At 37.5% G+C, this 17,999-nt stretch overlaps 1 protein-coding gene across 1 annotated transcript in view; it reads left to right on the top strand.

The window, feature by feature from the left end:
- The window catches only part of KCNB2 (potassium voltage-gated channel subfamily B member 2), a 204,518-nt gene that overhangs the window by 11,949 nt on the left and 174,570 nt on the right, over positions 1 to 17,999 (top strand). The window contains exon 2 of the mRNA XM_064507398.1: positions 4,000 to 4,684. Coding sequence (XP_064363468.1) covers positions 4,106 to 4,684 — 579 coding nt within the window. The 5' untranslated portion in view covers positions 4,000 to 4,105. The remainder of the gene's footprint in view (positions 1 to 3,999; positions 4,685 to 17,999) is intronic.

Below are 17,999 nucleotides of genomic sequence, written 5' to 3'. Positions count from 1 at the left end.
TCATTATAAAATAATGGTAATAGTATCCTCATACTGATGTTGAGAAGATAAATTCTCGGATAGCCTGGAAGCACTCGGATAAGATAGTGAGAGCACCCTGAGGAAAATTCATCTCTTTGAATGTCATGTTGAGTTTGCAGTCGACATGGTAAACATCAGAGGCCAAATACTGAATGAGAAAGATAAAAAGAAATGGTAAAAAATGACCCATTCACACCATTAAAAACTGCATGCATGTGGTGGAGGGGAGAAACCTAACCTTTGTTCTGGCTTTTCCTAACTTTTGGACTAGTAGTCTTTACAGCTTTAACATTTATTTAATGCAAAGAACTGACTTTGGTTTTGGGAGGGCTTTATTCGCTATTATAGGTATTTTCCTGCAAAGGCATTTTATCATTACAAGGAAACAAAACTGTTTTGTGGAGAGTTTCTCTATATCTATATTATATATTTGTGGCTAGAATTTGTGTCTTTCTCTACTGATTGCTAAACTGTAGAGCAATAGACTGGCATTGCATTTCTGATGCAGGTCCTGGTGAGGAATAGCTGCATTTCTCACTTTCCCAAGTGCGAAAGTAGTATGGTGGAATCACACACAGCCAAAAGGTTGAGGCAATAAACTAAAAGGAAAAATGTTTTAAACCTTTTCAGCACAAAAATTGCAGTATCTGAAGAATTTTGTTGCAGTAGCTGATGGCCAGAACAGTCATTTAAGGAATTGAAAAGGTAACCTTGATTGTGTAGTTTTGTTATAACGAAAGATCTGTGGTGATCTTTTGTGAAATTTATAAAGCAGATTATAAAGTTTAAAATGTTATGTAGTTAAAGTAGAGGTTATTGATTACCTTTGTGTTGTAGGCACAGTTAGAGATGGGAAAAAGCTGCACAGTATGGTATTTAAAAAAAATTATTAGCAGAAAACAGAAGATGTAAAGAAAGCATCTCATGAAGCAGACTAAAAAGTTTTTTTAAGCACTACTTAGTTCATTGCTTGTATGTATTTCAGTGAAAGAAGTACTGTAAAAAAGGCAAATACAACCCTCACTTTTCAGAATTTTTCATTTGGGAAGATGCTTTTTATTTTTGATCTTTTCAAAGTGCCACATATTCTGAATGCTGGTACAAACAGTAGTAAAGGTGGACTTTGTGCATAGCGTCTTGGACCCAGTCCTCCATACACTAAACTTATCACTGCTGACTTCAGCATGACCACAATTAACCAGGATTTTTAAAGCTTTTTAGAAAAGCCGCATTTCCTGAAGTAGGAAGATGCAACCAATAATTATACTGTCAAATCAAAAAATGTTTTATCAGCTTTAGGCCAGTATTGGTGACATTATAATTTTGCATTGTTTAACGATTCTGTGTAGTAATTACACTGCATAAAAGCTAAAACAGTGTGTGGTCTTGCATATATTTAGTTTTTGTAATCAGAAAAGCAAATGAAGGTATGGTTAACCTAAGATTAATCAGATCAGCTGCTTGATTTCTATTGTGTTTTACTCAATATTGCTAATACTAGGGAACACATTAACAAGAAAAGAGAAGGAATCCCTGGAATTCAATCGTGAATAAACTAGTGAACTTCTAGATACTGCTTGAAGACGTGACTGATTTCATGGAGAATGACAGAACGTTGCTACGAATTTCTTAAATGATGTGTTTTATTATGTAAGACAGACTATAAAGGTGAATCGCTGTTGTGTATTAAAATCTGAAAGGATTTTTTTCATAAAAGGTTGTAAATATTTCTTCTGAGGATAAATATCCACTCGTAACTGATTAGTATTTATGGGATTATCTCTATTTCAGAAGGTTGATAAATGCATCCCAGAAGTTTAGGAGATGCTTAAGTAAACAGACCTTGCACCAAAGCACTGAGTCCTCCCTTCCACTAAGGTGCGCCAGGGCAATTGCTACATTTTCGTTCTCAGTGAACTCTCATGCAAGGATTGTGGGGTTAATTCATGCCAGCCAGCTTCATTGTGATATGAGATTTATTTTTGCAAGTGAAGTTATCAGATTATCTTTTTCGTGAATGAAGGTAAATGTTACAGGCTTAAACTCTTATGTAAATAGGCACAGAGCTGCTCCGAGTTGCACTGGGAGATGAGGAGTGAGATTTGCAGTGCAGGACTGGAGGCAGAATGAGAAGAGGCACAATCTTTTGGTCCCTGTGTTTTTGAAATAGGTTGAGCTTGGCAGCGAAATTGCTAACAAGGTGGTGTTTTGGGTAGTTGCCAGTATGGGGGTTAACAAGACAGTGAGTTCTACACTCAATAAAAAATCTGTCAGTGTCTATATAAATTAATTATTACTCTGATGGGTAATTTTATAGGGACCTTTCCTTTTCCCTGATGTTTTGGAAGTCTGTCAATACCTGTATCTTAGGGGAATGAGCTTTATTATTACTTCATCTGTGGTGGAGGAAACCTTTTGAAGTTCAGGTGTAATGAGGTCTAGTATTTTTAATTTTATATTAGGAATATAGGCAACCCTGTCGTAAGCATGTCAGACTCCATCTTGAAATAATTCTTTGTTTTTCCTGCATACTTTTAGTAGAGGACTATTCTGGATCCTCACTGCTTTGGTAAGGATCTGGTCTTAGTGGTCTTCTAATTCTCATCTGATATTTCCACTTTTCTTTCATGGTAGGTTTATAGCCATTTGTTCTTGTACCTTCATGGTCTAATACAAATAGTTCTCCATCCCTGGCATTTACCCTGACGTATTTATGGGTAACAGTCACATCTTGTCACAACCTTCATGCTTACTCTGTGGACAGGATCATATTCTTGATCTTTTTCACAGCAGAGGCTATTAAAAAAAAATTGATTGACAGTATTTCACTTCCAAAGAAAGCGTAGACTGTTGAATGTTTAGTTATCGAGAATGGGATGAGGAGAAGGTCCGTACTCAAATGGTGGAAATTACTAAGGGGAACTTTACTGCATCAAAAGAGAAGCCTGTCTAAGCTTTCTTAATATTCCTCCATTTGGATCCTTTTACGTTGCTAGGGTATTATTTAAACACTGTGTCAAATAATTGACCATATTAGAGATAGTGGGTGGGTTTCCTTCCTGTTTGATACCGGTATTCCAAATTTGATAATGAACAGCTGCACTTTAAGAGTTGATTGAAGCACATGGCACAGTGAGTGAGGTTGATCTTGCGGATTATTAAAACCAAGATTGCTGGTTGCTGTCACGCAATCATGTTCCTGCAGCAACTTAATAGGTAAACAAATGGGACAGCGAAGAGCCTTTCTGAGGAGCCAGGAAATGGTATGCACAACCCTTGCTTATGTAACACATATGACTTTTCAGCTGGCTGCAGAAGAATTAGAATTATTTTGATCTATTTGTAAAGAAATCAGCAGTGTCTGGTGCTAGAAAATTTGACTTGTCATGAAGGCAGGTTGAATTGTTTGGTCAGCAGTGTTTGTGAAATAATATAGTAAAACGAGATCTGGAATGGGATGCAGAGGCAAGTAGCTTGTTTCACGGGAGATTTTGATATGCTCTAATTGTTTCATTCAGGTTCAGAGCAAATCTCCCAAATTTGAAATTTTCAATAAATGGAAGGTAGCCCTGGTTGCACTTTGTCTTTGTGGATATCCCTACAATCTTTCCATTAGTCTACTTCACAAATGAATTAGTAAGTAATAAGGTTTAGCTGACATGGCTGTATCAGAAACTGATAAAAAAGAACAACAAAAAAAAAGCCTTATGTACAAACTGTCACATTTGATTTTCATGAATTCAGAAGTTCCAGTGATTTTTTTTTCTTTGCTTAAATATAATGCTCCTAGCCGTACCAGTTGTTCCAATGGTTCCTTGCACTACCACAAAAGAGTCTCACTTTAGAGTGAGCAAATTACCATCATTAGGTTTTCATCTGCATATGAAAGAGTGGAAGTGGGGAGAGAGAATCTTACAAGAAAATAGTTTGGGGAATATGTTGTTCATTGCAAGATTCTAATTTTTTTGTCTTTTCCAGCTTCAGGAATGGGTCTGTCTGTCTGAAGAGGACTCTTCCCAAGTATTTGTAGTTTCCAAGCTCATTCTTGTAAAGACTCTGGCTTTACAACTGCATCCTTTTCAAAATGGCTGAGAAGGCTCCACCAGGGATGAACAAAAAGTCTTCAAGGTCCACCCTTTCTCTGCCTCCAGAACCAGTGGAGATCATTAGGAGCAAAGCCTGCTCACGGAGAGTTAAAATAAATGTAGGTGGACTTAACCATGAAGTGCTGTGGAGGACTTTGGACAGACTTCCAAGGACACGACTAGGAAAGCTCAGAGACTGCAATACTCATGAATCTCTGCTGGAAGTATGTGATGACTATAATCTAAATGAAAATGAATATTTTTTTGATCGACATCCAGGGGCTTTCACTTCCATTTTGAATTTCTACAGGACAGGGAAACTACATATGATGGAAGAAATGTGCGCTCTTTCTTTTGGCCAAGAGCTCGATTACTGGGGGATTGATGAGATATATCTAGAATCTTGCTGCCAGGCAAGATACCATCAAAAGAAAGAGCAGATGAATGAGGAGCTGAGGAGAGAGGCAGAGACCATGCGAGAGAGAGAAGGGGAAGAGTTTGATAATACCTGCTGCCCAGAGAAAAGGAAGAAACTCTGGGACTTGCTGGAGAAACCCAACTCATCTGTGGCAGCAAAGGTAGGGTGAACAATATGTTTAACACAAAGACATTAGAAAATGGTGTACATGACGCATATATTTGACATGCATGATTCAATCACTTTCACTAAAATAATTAGAAAACACAAGAACCTAAGAATCTACATATGAAGTGAATATACCCAATGGAATAAAAAACACACTGAAATCAGCAGAAGGAAACCTGGTGATTTCGGTTGATTTTAGGCAAGCGCTACGTTTCAGATTTGTTGTGTATAAACAGAAACATACATATCTGTGTGATTGTTAATGGACTTCATATTTAACTCTTTGACAAAAATATGAACTACATAATATGAATTACAAAAATATGGCTACAGAACATTACTTACTTCCTTGTTAGAAAGGCATTTGGTTATGAGAAATATTAAGTCCACGCATGTTTTGGAGTATTGGTATTGATTCTTATTGTATTACAGGCATTGTATAGGTGTGATATCACTATCTCATAAGGTTTGCTGAATTAGTTATCAGATATTGTTAACAGTTGCTTCCTGTCATGGTTTTATCCTCATCAAGGATTGCAGAATGTTATCTCTTACAATATGCTTTTGCAATCATGAATTAGTGCTCTGTGTAAAAGTGTTGAAGTATCATGCTCAGTATGAAGAAAATTGTTGAAGTAAGTTTTTCTGCAGTGTTCAGTATTTTGATGATCATGTTAAGCTTAACTGTGGCTTTATTTTCTTCTGTCGTTAATTTTTTTATTGGATGCCACCCTTCTAAGGACTAAGGTAAGGATCAATATATAATGGTGGAATTTATAGGTGTTCTGAACAAAAAAGAAATCCTGTTAAGAATTTTTTTACAATAACAATTTCTTACTACTGAGATGATACAAAATACACAGCTTTTTTTTATTTTTGCTTTTCACTGTGGACTGCAAAACTGATTATGCAAAGACTGACTTTTGCCAGAATTTTATTTAAGGTGCCAGAATATAAGGTTCAGAACTGGAGTAAAAGCTGACAGGCAAAATAAAGGAGGGTATTCAGAATATTTTAGAAAACTATCTGAATACATTTTCTGTTTCTGAGATCCATATTCTGGGCCATATGTTCCTCTCCAGGAGAAGGAGCAGAGGGGAAGCAGATGGGCATTAAGTTGTGCCAAAAAGGGTTCAGGGAGGCCGTGTTACACACTATGATCCCCTGGTACAAGCTAGCATCCATCAGCTCCCCTCCAAGCACTTTTGTGACACAGCTGCCATGCAGTCTGCAGAAGTCAGGGACCAGTTTCTCAGTCCTGCACATCCTCAGTACAACACTGTTCAAAACATTGGTGATGTGATCTGTAACAGACCTCACCTCCTCCCAGACACGGAAGGACAACTGTGGTACAAAACAGCAGCTCAGCAATGGGTCCAGCTTCCCCGCTCGCAGTGCAGAGTGAGGGGCAGTGATTGAGCCCCTCATGGAGCCACATAGGTGAGACATGCCATGTGTGAACTAGGAGACCACCCGACGATACGCGGTTCCTCATCACATCCTATGCCATACTTACTAAACAGATTTGAGGGGAGTGGAGATGTGATTTGAGGGGAGCGAAAACTCGAATGTTTGCTTGTAGGATCTTTTCTAATTTTCTTTTTAGAAATGAAGTCTGTTGCCCATAGGGCTTAAGACACATGTTTAATTAACGTTTTTCAAATACTATTTTAAGTTGGAAATCAAGACAATAACATGAAACAGATGTATAGGGCAAAACTAAAATACTAATTCTTAAGTTCTTTGACTATGGCTGCAATCAGCACTTGATCATTCTTTTGCTTGGTAGATAAACGTGTAAATATAGAAGAGTTAAACTTACGTGAGTTCTTTCCATTGACCTAACTCTTTTCATGCATTGCATGGAAATCCCATCATGGATTTACTTGGAAATAGTTAGGCCAACTCTGAGCTTTTAAGAAAATCCCTGTTTGGCCACTCAGGCCAGATTTCTTCTCAGGTGTTGAAAACAAAGGTGGCTGTTTTTTTCATTTCACAAGTTTTCTAAATATTTATTTTTTACCATTTTATTTCTCTTTTCCTTCTTCTCCTGGTTTGATTGAATGTTACAGGTGTGTGCTTTCTTGTTACAGGGAATTCCATGTTGCAATGGATAGCTAGTTTTTTATTATTTAAATTATATTCTGTCTAATTATTGCCATTTCATATGATTTCTGTGATCCTAGCAGTAGGAAGTGACAATATAATATGAACTCATATTTCTAATGATCCTCCATGTGTAAATATAGTTATGGGCCAAAATTATGCCCACGGCATCTCAAAGAAGACAATAACGTGGTTGCATAGCATAAAGGATGCATAGCATAAAGGAGAGCAAAAATTGTTGCAGCACATTTAGAGTTTTGGAATATAAGCAAACAAGCAGAGCTTCATATAAAGCCAAGTATAGTGGGAATTGGTCTGATGTACTTTCACTTTGGTGTCATCACAGAATGTGTTAGGTTTTGTGGCAAGTTCCTTATCTTAAAGTGTGTGGATAATGCCATTTTCAGATTTCTGTCCTTTTGTTTCATTATGCAGCAAATTGGTAGTTTGCCCGGAAACAAGAGGCAGAACCTTCTTTCCTCTGTAGAAATAAAAATGCTCAGCTGCATCACTGAGGTGGCACACAGAGTTCCCAGGGACGAGGGGCCTAGGGCTGCCACTCCTGCAGCATTGCCTGCCAGCCAACACGTGCAGCCGTGGTGTCTGCTTGGCAAGGAGCAGCTTGTTTGTCTTCTAGTTTAAGGGTGAAATGATTCCTAGGAAGGAAATAATTAGGGGATTTTTAGAATGGAAAGCTGAGAACAAAACAGGGAAATACGATAGCAAAGCTGAGAACTCGAACGTTTTGCAATCTTTCCAACTTCTAACGAAACAGATGAAAACAGAGCAATGTACCCAGCTACTCTGCAGATGCCTGTTCAGACACTTACGTACAGCATAGCACCTAAGCTGTTGGCAGGGACAGATTGCTTTTTAATCCCTTTCACGGAAAAGATTAGGAATGTGAGATAAACGTTCAGGTTTGTTTTTGGGGGATGTGAGTGTGTCTTGCCACTTACTGATCCTGTAAGATCCCTTCTAGGTCTGATCCAGAGTTTACTGCATTAAAGTGGGAGTCCCACTTTGGATTAAGCACCTCAAGACAAATCCTGCTCTTTTTGATGTGAAGGCCTGCCATTGACTTCATTTACAGCAAGGTGGGACACTTGCAGAGCACACTGAACAGCAGGTATTTCACAGTATTTGTGACAATAAATAGGAAGGAACAAGGTGGTTGTATGACATGAAATAAAAACTATGGTTAGTAAGTAAGAAAGGAATATGACATATCAAGTACTGCTGCACAATGTAGTGTACCTGGGGTGCCTTTCAGTATGTATTGTGTTTTTTTCAATTTTAGCAAGTGCAGGTGTGCACTTCTTCTCAGTCACCAGTTAATATCTTCTAGGTGTGACAGTTCTTGCTTAGTCTTCACTCCAGCAAATTGCTCTGTGAATTCAGTAGAGGTTTTAAATGAGGAATGAAGGATTTGGCTCCATTTTCCTGTGTTCTCATTAATAAACTTTTAAAATCTGATTAAGATGAGAAGTGTTCACAAGTTGGGCAAGTTCAGACATGCAAAGTGATATGAGATGAGAAACAGTGCTGTGAATTAGAAAGAGTAATTTTGTGTATTGCACATCCTAGAGCAATTCCTTTACCAAACCAAAGAGTTTGGTAAAGTCCCTCTTACATTCTTTAATTCCAGAAAGACATCAGAGTTTTTAGACTAAGTATTTAATTATACCTTTTGTGTAACTAGTATTTTGTGAAAACTCCATTTGAAAAAAGTTATTATTTTACCAATGCATAGTGAAGCAGAACCAAAACAAAAACACATTTTGAAACTTTATGGCAGAACAGTCTGAAACAGAATAGACTTTCTCCAAAGTAGGGTCAGGATAAATGCATTCGTTTTCCAGACAGAATTGCCTCCTCTTTGAGATGTTCTTTCTGAATCTTTTTTGGAGATTTTTCTTGGGAGGTAAAAAGGCATGATTTGGCCTTTTAATGACAATTTCTGGACCTCAAACAGCTTTACTAGAGCAGTAGCAGCACTGACAAAGCTATCAGTGGTCTGAAAGTCCTCAAATAGTGGTATGAGCAATGAGTTCAGTGTACATAGGTTGACTTCATTGGGATTGTGTAGGTCCATACAGTACAGGTACAGGTCCATACCTTGCTAAGCTGGGATATTAAGTATGGAGTTAACAGAGCTGAGGCCTTGATCACTACACATGTGGTATGATGTTCTGTGCAGTGCAACTGAAAAAATCAGTGGAGCTGTACTTTGGAATCACTATGAATCAAACGAAACCGTAATTTTAATTTTTCTCTCCAAGAGTTATTTCTTGACCTCCTACATTTATAGTCATGTTTATAGAATTAAAGAGCCTGATTCTCTCCTCACTCTTGTTTTATATTGATGAAACTCACTTGAACTAAATCCTAAATAAATATGGAATGTTTCAAGGGCAGATGAGCTACTATAAATACAGAATGAATGAGGTCAGAAATAAGTGGAATATCTAGGAGAAATGGAGAGCCTGTTTCTGCCTAAAGATATTTGAAACTGACTCAATCATCTTTCACTATTAATGGGGCATATAAGAGTATATTAAATACCTTACAGTGAAGTTGTCAATAAATATCACTCAGATTTTTCATTTTCTGTGCTTTGGTATTTTATATCACAGGTTTGTCCTTTGAAATTAACTGAAGAGTAATTGTTTAGGATTGATTCTACAGATCTTTCATGTGCAAGTAGTTCTTTCTCACATGAATATTTCCTTCAAAGCCCAGTGTGAATATGATCAAATATAAAAGGTAGTATAAATAGTTAAGTCATTAAAAAATTGCTAGTCAGTCACACTTTATCCCTGATTTTTGCATAACCTCTGTTGATGTATATACACAGGGAAAATACTGGTCATTGTCACCTTGCAGCATGGGGTTTACCTTCTTTAAACTTATCTGAAACCTGATGGAGTTGAAAGCGTTCTCTGTTAATTGTTTGTCTTGCTTAATGGCTCATCTTTCCTTATTTCATGGCTCATCTCCTTATTTTATTTTGTGTTTCGTTGATTCCTTTTTTTATTCGCTTTGCATTACTGACTGTAACATGAGTATTCCTCCTTTGTGAAAAGCGTATCAGCTAACTAGTGGATTGTCGATTACAGAAAGTATAATTATCCCCAGCCCAACTGGAAAGCATGAGGAGTTTTTGTACTGCATTCACTAACTAACCCCGTATGTAATAAAAAAAAACTTCAGAAAAAAAAAAGAAGGCATGAGAGGGGGATTCAGGCCACTGATATTTATCTCACTACCATTAGCGTTATGGCTAGGCTTGCCACACTGACTTGCTAAGGGAAGACACAGCTGTTATACATTTGGGACCTGATTTGTATTTTCCACAAGTCTGTTTTACATATAATTTGCACTGACTCTTATTTCTATTTAGACTTCCTAGAGTAGCTGATGGCTGATCTTAGGATAAGTGAGAATTAATAACTTCTTATCCATGACTTTAGAAGAGAGCTGAATGTCACATAAAACATTCCTGCATTCCTTTGCAAGGCATCATAAATTAACCCCTAAACTGCTGCACACAGAGTTCGTTCAGTGGCCAACCCTAATTAGTGGTACACCACTGATTCTTCTTGGGTTGGAGAACACACCATATATGCTCAGAGGACGTTAGGAAAAGTGTTAGCTGGTTGTATGTAGTGCAAAGAAGAGTTCAGACACATAAGAAAAGAGTCTGTTGTCAAGCGAATGTTTCCACTAGGTATATCAGATGCAGTGTCCACGTGAAATAAATATTTTTTCTTATTTTTACATCCTTTGTTATGTTACATGAACAAATCACATTTCCTGCTTCTGTCTTTACTTCAGTTTAGGCTTACATGTGCTCTGTACTCCTGGTTCTGTTACATGTTTCTCCCTACACAATGTTACATTTTGTGTGCTTTCTGGTCTGATTGTAGACCAAGGATGAAGATGACAGAGAATTAAGATTATGCCTTTCTTAAAGTGTGAAGGATGGCTTTTGTACTATTTGAATTCCCACAAGTGTTTGTAAACCTCAGAGCCTGATCATTTGTTCAAAATAAGTGGTATTTTCTAGCTGATAGGTAGGATGAACTTTTGTTGACCTCTTAATTTTTGGAAAATCTGTTATGAGCCTTCATCTGAATATACTACTAGGAATGTTATAGCTTGTATACTCCCAACTACTTTAAAGACAAACAGCTGCTAGAACTGAAGTTATGGAAAAGCATAGAGGATGGTCACTGGTAGAAAACACGTATCTCCATCTCACTTTCATTTCTGGCCAGGACAATTATTATACCACTTTGCTCTTAGGAAGAACTCCTTTTTTGTGCCAACCCATAAAGTCAGTCAATGTGACTGTAAGACAAAGAGTTTGTAGTTGATCCTGGTCATTCATATTTAATAACTAAAGTGTTTCAATGCCTTGAAAGTTAAGTGAATATAATGTTTTTTCAATAGATATTGTATCAAGGAACACAGTAGATTGGCGGTAGTTAATTGATTTTGTTTTAAGAGTTTGTGTATGTTGACTGTTGAGTTGGTCACTAAAAGATTATTTACCTTCTTTACTTCTTATATAAAGTATCTTATAACTCCTGTTTCAGCAATTTTGGTCAGCCTAAGTATCATGGGAATATGGCTACGATCTGATCTGTCTTGCTCCAGAGGTGTTCAATACCTCCGTTACATAAGGGTTCCTTCTAGCTGTGTGATGTTATCTGTGGCATGCTGAAAGGTCTGACTTTAAAGTAGAACCTATTAAAAACTATTACTGGAATAAAGTAAGTAAAATGTCCTTAAACTAACCTGTTTATTATTTACACTTAATTCTCTGTAAATCGAATACTTAAATTATGGAAGCAGTGCCAGAGGCAAAGATACAGTGAGTCATATTCAGACAATCCATCACTGGCTTCAAAGCGTGGCACCAGGGAATATCCCCATTCATTACGTGAACAGAGAAAAAGAATCTTTCCTACCTGGAGCTGTGAGAAAGGGCTTCATTGACTCTTGTTTTATTGATACGCTGAAGAAAATTAAAGAGTACTGATGAGGAGGCTTGTGAAAGGGAAAAAAAAGGCAAGAATAATTATATTTAATTTGGGGGAAATCCATTCCCCATATTTGGAAGTAAGATTTGTTTGGCATTATTTTCTAAAATAAAGTTTTAAAGGAATGACTAGAGTGTGTTTGTGTTGGTGTCATCGTTCACAGAATCGAACAGCAGCTTGCTGTAGCACAGATAAATGTGCTAGGATTTAGCATATACAGGATTACAGTGAAATACTAGAGAGTACAATCTGCATGAGAACATCCTATTCTCCAAAGCAGGCCCTTTTCTGTAATAGGTGACAGAGCATTATTCTGATTTACCCCAGCCCCATATGAGCTTCTTATGTTAAGAACAGAATGTAACTCTATGCTGATTGCTTTTTTTACCACTCTTTATAACCTGATGTTCTGATATTTCTGATAGCTATTGCGATAAATTGAGTATAGTCCAGCATCAGTTGCATGTACCTTATAAAATATGTATTGCAATATTTCCAGTTAGGATGGTAATATTCTGTGCACTATGACATGCCCCTAAGTGAAGTCAGCAGCATCTGGTGAGCTGACTTTTCATCTGTGACATGTCACTTAAGCTGTGTCCTGCCTGAGTGGACAGGCCAGAGTGTTGTGCCTTTCACTTCACCGAGAGGCAGATCACCTGTGCAAAAAACGCTGCATTTCCCTTGCGTATTTTCATAAGCAGTTGCCGGTATATTGTCTTCTTTCATGTAGGATACTTGGAAACAATCAGATGAGAATGAGATACACTAATAAATGGTATGAAGGTGATGTTATTTGAAGGCTTATTCAAACCAAACCTGTTGGAAGCACAGACCTGTATTTATTCTGTGGGCAAACAGACTTCATCCTGCTTTTGTAAAGCTGAAAGCGTAAGAAGTCCATGTGATGTCCTGCAGGCTGGCCTTTCTGTTTAGCTCTCACATTCTGTTGCAAGATGAAGAAGAGCATAAGACAGCTCCCAGGTGACCAGAAAGCCAAAGAGATTCTCGCATGTTACTTTTTTCAAAAAAAGCATGGTATTTGTCATGACATACAGTAAACTCATGAGTCTTCTGTTCGTTGGGGTTATGTGAATACTTGACACATAGGATTGAACCCCAGCTCCTCTGAGGGAGTACTTACTCTCAGGAATATTGAAAACAGGCATGTGACACTGGCACAACTGTTTCAAAGTGGAGTCCCAGTGGAGTCTTTTTATGAGGAGACCACAGTCTGTTCTTCATATGCATTGGTAATTCTGGCTTTGGAGATGCGTACAATAAGGCCAGGTTCTTAGGTGGAATAAGCCAGGGTAATTCCATTAGAGTATATTCGATTTACGTTGGCTGGGACCCAGAAAAAAGCCCTGCTTTTGGAGTTGTTTGGTTAAATGTACAGTATACTTTCCACATGTATATTATGACATTATGAGTGAGGGAATATATATACCTCAAATACCATACCTGAAGCATGTCTTCTGTATTTGTGAGCAACAATGGAAAGGGGCAAGTTAACTTTGAAAAGCACACTTAAACTCTGTAACGGTTAGGTCTACATATTAACAAACTAGCTCTCATTTCCCTGAAGTGTATTAGTGGTTACTGGAACTTTTAGTCAAACATGCGCAATGTGTAAGTATATATTATATTGACAAATCTGTTTGTCAAAGTAAGTTTCAACCAAGGTTCTTTTTAAACTCAAAGTATTGCACAATGAGAAAATGTGTGAGGTGGCGGAGACAAGCAGGGCAGTGGGTTCTTCTGGGTACTTAAGCACCTACAAACTGCCTGAATCATATTTGCTGAGTATTTTAGTCATCTTGTAGCTAGCTGTTATAAATAGTGATAGATGACTTGTTCCGATGTCTGGAGAAATGCAGGAGCCAGAATACAGGGTGCAAACCTGAAGTCTGAGGAAATTCTGATCTGAATTATAAAGTGAACCTCTGAGGTTGGGCCAATCCTCTCTGATCTTTGAGGTTCAGATTAATTTCTCACTAAGAACATTTTTTGCATGGTGCTTGTGGGAAATATGTTCCACTAAGCTCCTAGCTAAAAACTGGCACTTGGCTGGGCTAAAATAAAAACCTTCCAGGATTATCTAAGCTTTTCTGTTCCAGCCTCTAAAAAGTAAGTTAAATAAAAGTCCCACAGCAGCAAAGTTTTCACAAAACAGCTCTTAAAAGAAGATCCTTTTTCTCCAAGGGAGTAATGACTTTTGTTGCAGAATGCTAGAGCGTATTTGTTACCCAGGATTCAGTGTTTTTACTCATCTTTCATTGGGTCCCTCCTGATGCAACCACAGGGGTAAGATATTGCTTTAAATAGCTCAAGTATGGGCATGTGCCAGAAGTATCCCAAGGGCAGCCAAGTTGCAGTGATAGTTTCGGTGTCATTGGTCCCTTGCAGAATGCCCCATTGCAAGTGACATACTTTGTGACAACTTATAATTTGAGGTAGTATTTTCAGTGAAATCCTGAGATGATGCTATTTTTTGGACTTCTTCAATCAGCCAGGTGTCTGTGACAAACGACAGAGGCATTAAGTTTTGTTTAAAAAATCGTGTTTTATTTCCCAAGCACAGAAATCTCCTTTAGGATTGCTTACTGGAGACTCCTCAGGTCATCTCTCTGTTCTGCTTTACTGAAGTAAGTAGCAGTGTGTTTGGCTTTTTGGGAGCTTTCTGGGAGAATAATGGATTTTTCTAAATTAAAGTAGTTACAGTAATTATTTTGCAGACAGATCATCTAATATATGCTACAGGTTTGTTTTCTGAACAAATGTATTTCCATTTCATTTGTTTTCACAGAGCCTTTATATTTTTGTATGTTATCCTTTAAAAATTTTGGTATAAACTCTTCCGTGAACTTAAATGCAACTTGAAAAAATTCTTCCAAAAGTGTCTTGGTTGAAATTCTGTGCAAATATAGAATTTGTCTGATTATAGCATATGAAGATGTAGCTACAGGCCCTGAGTTCTGTCAAAAAATTGACATGGAACTCAAAGAGCTTTATATCATTCCTACTGTGTTTAACACCAAAGTGCAAAACATCTAATATAAAAATATGGCCTATACTGTTTGATTGAACCCTCCAGCCTTGTTTAGAATTTAAGTAGCAGGAACAAATAACTTAGCCATAGTGTAAGTTCTGGGTACATCTGGTCAAAAGTGTCTTCTGTACTTAGCTAACCCATGGGCCAGCATGGTACAGTTTAGTCTCTCTACTGGCAATACATAAAGTAATTGCAAGAGTGGCAAGTACTTGCAATATTGTGGCATGAGTTATAACTAGCCATTTTTGAATCTGCAACTCAAAAGGCTAGAAACCAACTTAAAGCTCTGTGGATGGAAAGGTGCTACTCATGATGTAAACCGAGGACCAAAAACCTGGAGCTGTTTTGAGACACCTTTACTGTTTTTCACTGTGCCCTGGCAGAATCCTTAATAATTCTGAGCATGTAATAATGTAAGCATGTAAGTATGTAATTATGTAATAATAGTACTGAGCATGTGTTTCTTTTCACACCTTCCCTTTGGCATATTATGTGTATATGCTTAGCAGCTTCACAAGTTAAGGCCTGGAGTAGTCTGTTGCTTTGATAATGTGTAACTACAGACACATAACCCAAGAGTTTGGTTTAGCTGCAACTACACTATGCTGAGAATGAATCCGACATGGTTATTATATTTTTAGTCATATTTCAGAAGTTCTTATAGGTCCCAGTATGGCTTGGGGTCTCTTTGAGTTAACTACTGTGCAGACAGACATTGTTTTATGGTTATTGTCACAAAGTAGTAATCAGAAATGGCCTGGAAGATCATGGAATTACTTTTTTGTAATGGAAAGTTAGGTACAGAAATTTAAGTGTGTACAAAGGTGGGATGCAGGCAGTTTTTTCATCTTACAATTCAAGATTTTCTGGATTATTTTATAATCTATTATGTATCCACATGTCTTTGCAGTGTAGTTTGCTATGTTCGATTGTGTCTGGCTGATCTGCAGTACCAGCTCCAAGAGCTTGTTCCTCAGAAGATAAGCTGCAAGGCTGAAGGTCCTACAGGTCAACTTGATGAATGACTTGTGTGGTGGAAAGAATGAGGAGGCTTCTCCAGATAGGTTTAGAAATCTAGATTTGTTTTCTTTTACTTTAAGAAGTGATACATGAAGGCTTGAAGTATGAGGACAGAGTAAAAGTGAGTTGTGTGGCTTTGTGCTAGCGTTGGATTCATTGTGAAAGACATTATAACCTGGGAAAAGCCCAGTTTACTTTTGAGAGGAAAGAGAATGGGAGGTCAGTACATTTCTGTTGCTTATCCTGTCAAAGGTAAATAAATGATCTAAGAAACAAAGCTGAACAGAGCTAAACAATCATTTTAGAAGGTGTACAAACTGAATCCTGTGAACTGAATGCTAAGTAGTATATTTTCTTTGGGTCTTGAAAATGTTTTTTAAGTTGGCTTTAAAAAGTGGATTATTCAAAATAGTAAAAGAAAAGATAAAATGTTTGCAAGTTGAGTTAAAAGGCCACTGCAGTGGCCTGTTAGGAAATATTGGAGAGATCAATGTAAATGTTTGCACTTTCTTTTCATGTACCAGTTTATAGGTTTCATGGTTAAGGGAAGGATGACATGCAGTTACTGGGGAAAAATATTTCCCCCGCCCCCTCCCTTAGCTGAATATTAGGACATTCTAGTGAGAACTCATAACTGAAATATTTTCACTAGAGGTATTTTCCCTCTGCCAGCTGTGGTAGTAGTGGATATGTGCCCTGCTCCCATTTTACTCTGATGCACTGAGTTTCCTGGTTTCTCTCATTACTGTATTTTAGCAAGAGGAAGCAGGTGCACCACAAGAAATGAAGTGAGGAATCTCACCCCGAGAGGAAAATGAAGATGTCAAATTCTGACAAAACAATAAATGAGAAAAAAATGATAATTCTCGTGGAGAACAACTTGTTTAACTAAAAAAAAAAAAGAATCCAACAGCAACTTTCAAGCAGCCTTAGGACTATTGCCTTGTGATCTTGTTCAAATCACTTACATTTATTGTGGTTTAGTTCTGCCATTCTGAAGTGGGAAAATTCACCCCTGTATCACAGACCTACAGCTAGCACTTTGTTAATTGCTATTTGCATTTAGTTTCTTATCACAAATATTGATCAGTATGTTTGCCAGTCAAATTTGACCATCAGGTCACTTGCCTCAGTGGACCTGGCATTTGTTTATTGTACTCTGAATTGTAGACTGGTATATTCTACTGCCTGATGATGAGGTTGAATTGCATGGATTTCATGCTAAACTACATGTGGGAAATTAACCCAACACACTAGGTGCTACAATAATAATGAGATGGTGTATAATTCCTCTTAGTTTTTCAGTAGCTGAGTTCAGGAAGAGCTAATACAGTTTGTTTTGTACTTGTATGTGTACTTTTGGATGAAATGAGTATGTTGAAGAGGAAGTCTTTGTGTAGAGTAGCTAATCAGATGAGAGATCTGGGACTAAAAGGCATTGTGTTTCATAAGTATGCTATGAACAGAAGAGGCAAGATTTAGACCGCATTCTTCAGAAAGCGTTCTCAGTACTAACAGTAGCAGTGATACAAAGGCAGGACAATTCTTGTTACGATATTATGTCACTCATGTTAATGACATCTATATGGAGGATAAGCTCCCTGAAATATTTATCTTTTGTGAAAGCAAATCAGCTTCTTTTGAAGAGAGCTGGTATGTCTGAATCAACAGTTCCCTTTCCTCTTAGGCTGATTTCTGTCATTATTTGAAAATAAAGATTTTGGTTTGTGGGGTATGAAATTGAAAACATAAGACTAATCTTGGAAATATCCATTACTGCATTGAATATCTGATAATGTGTCTGATACTTACCTTCCAGCAATGTGGTTTCACATTAATGTAACTTCAGTATTTATAACACCAGCATCATCTGTTTTCTTCCAGCAATATGGATTTACATTAATGTAACGTCAGTATTTTTAACACCAGCATCATCTGTTTCTTTCCAGATTTGATATAAAAACAAACACTAACCCTTACCTAAGCTGCGTTCCTGAAAAGAAGGCTGTTTGCGACAGGGAAGTGGTTAACAGAGCACAGTTGCTAATAGATTTTTTTTGCTGCCCATCTTTCATAGA

Source organism: Dromaius novaehollandiae, chromosome 2, assembly GCF_036370855.1.
Source record: "Dromaius novaehollandiae isolate bDroNov1 chromosome 2, bDroNov1.hap1, whole genome shotgun sequence".
NCBI lineage: Eukaryota > Metazoa > Chordata > Aves > Casuariiformes > Dromaiidae > Dromaius > Dromaius novaehollandiae.
Note: the sequence above shows the minus strand (reverse complement) of the source record. Positions and strands in the feature narration are given on the sequence as shown.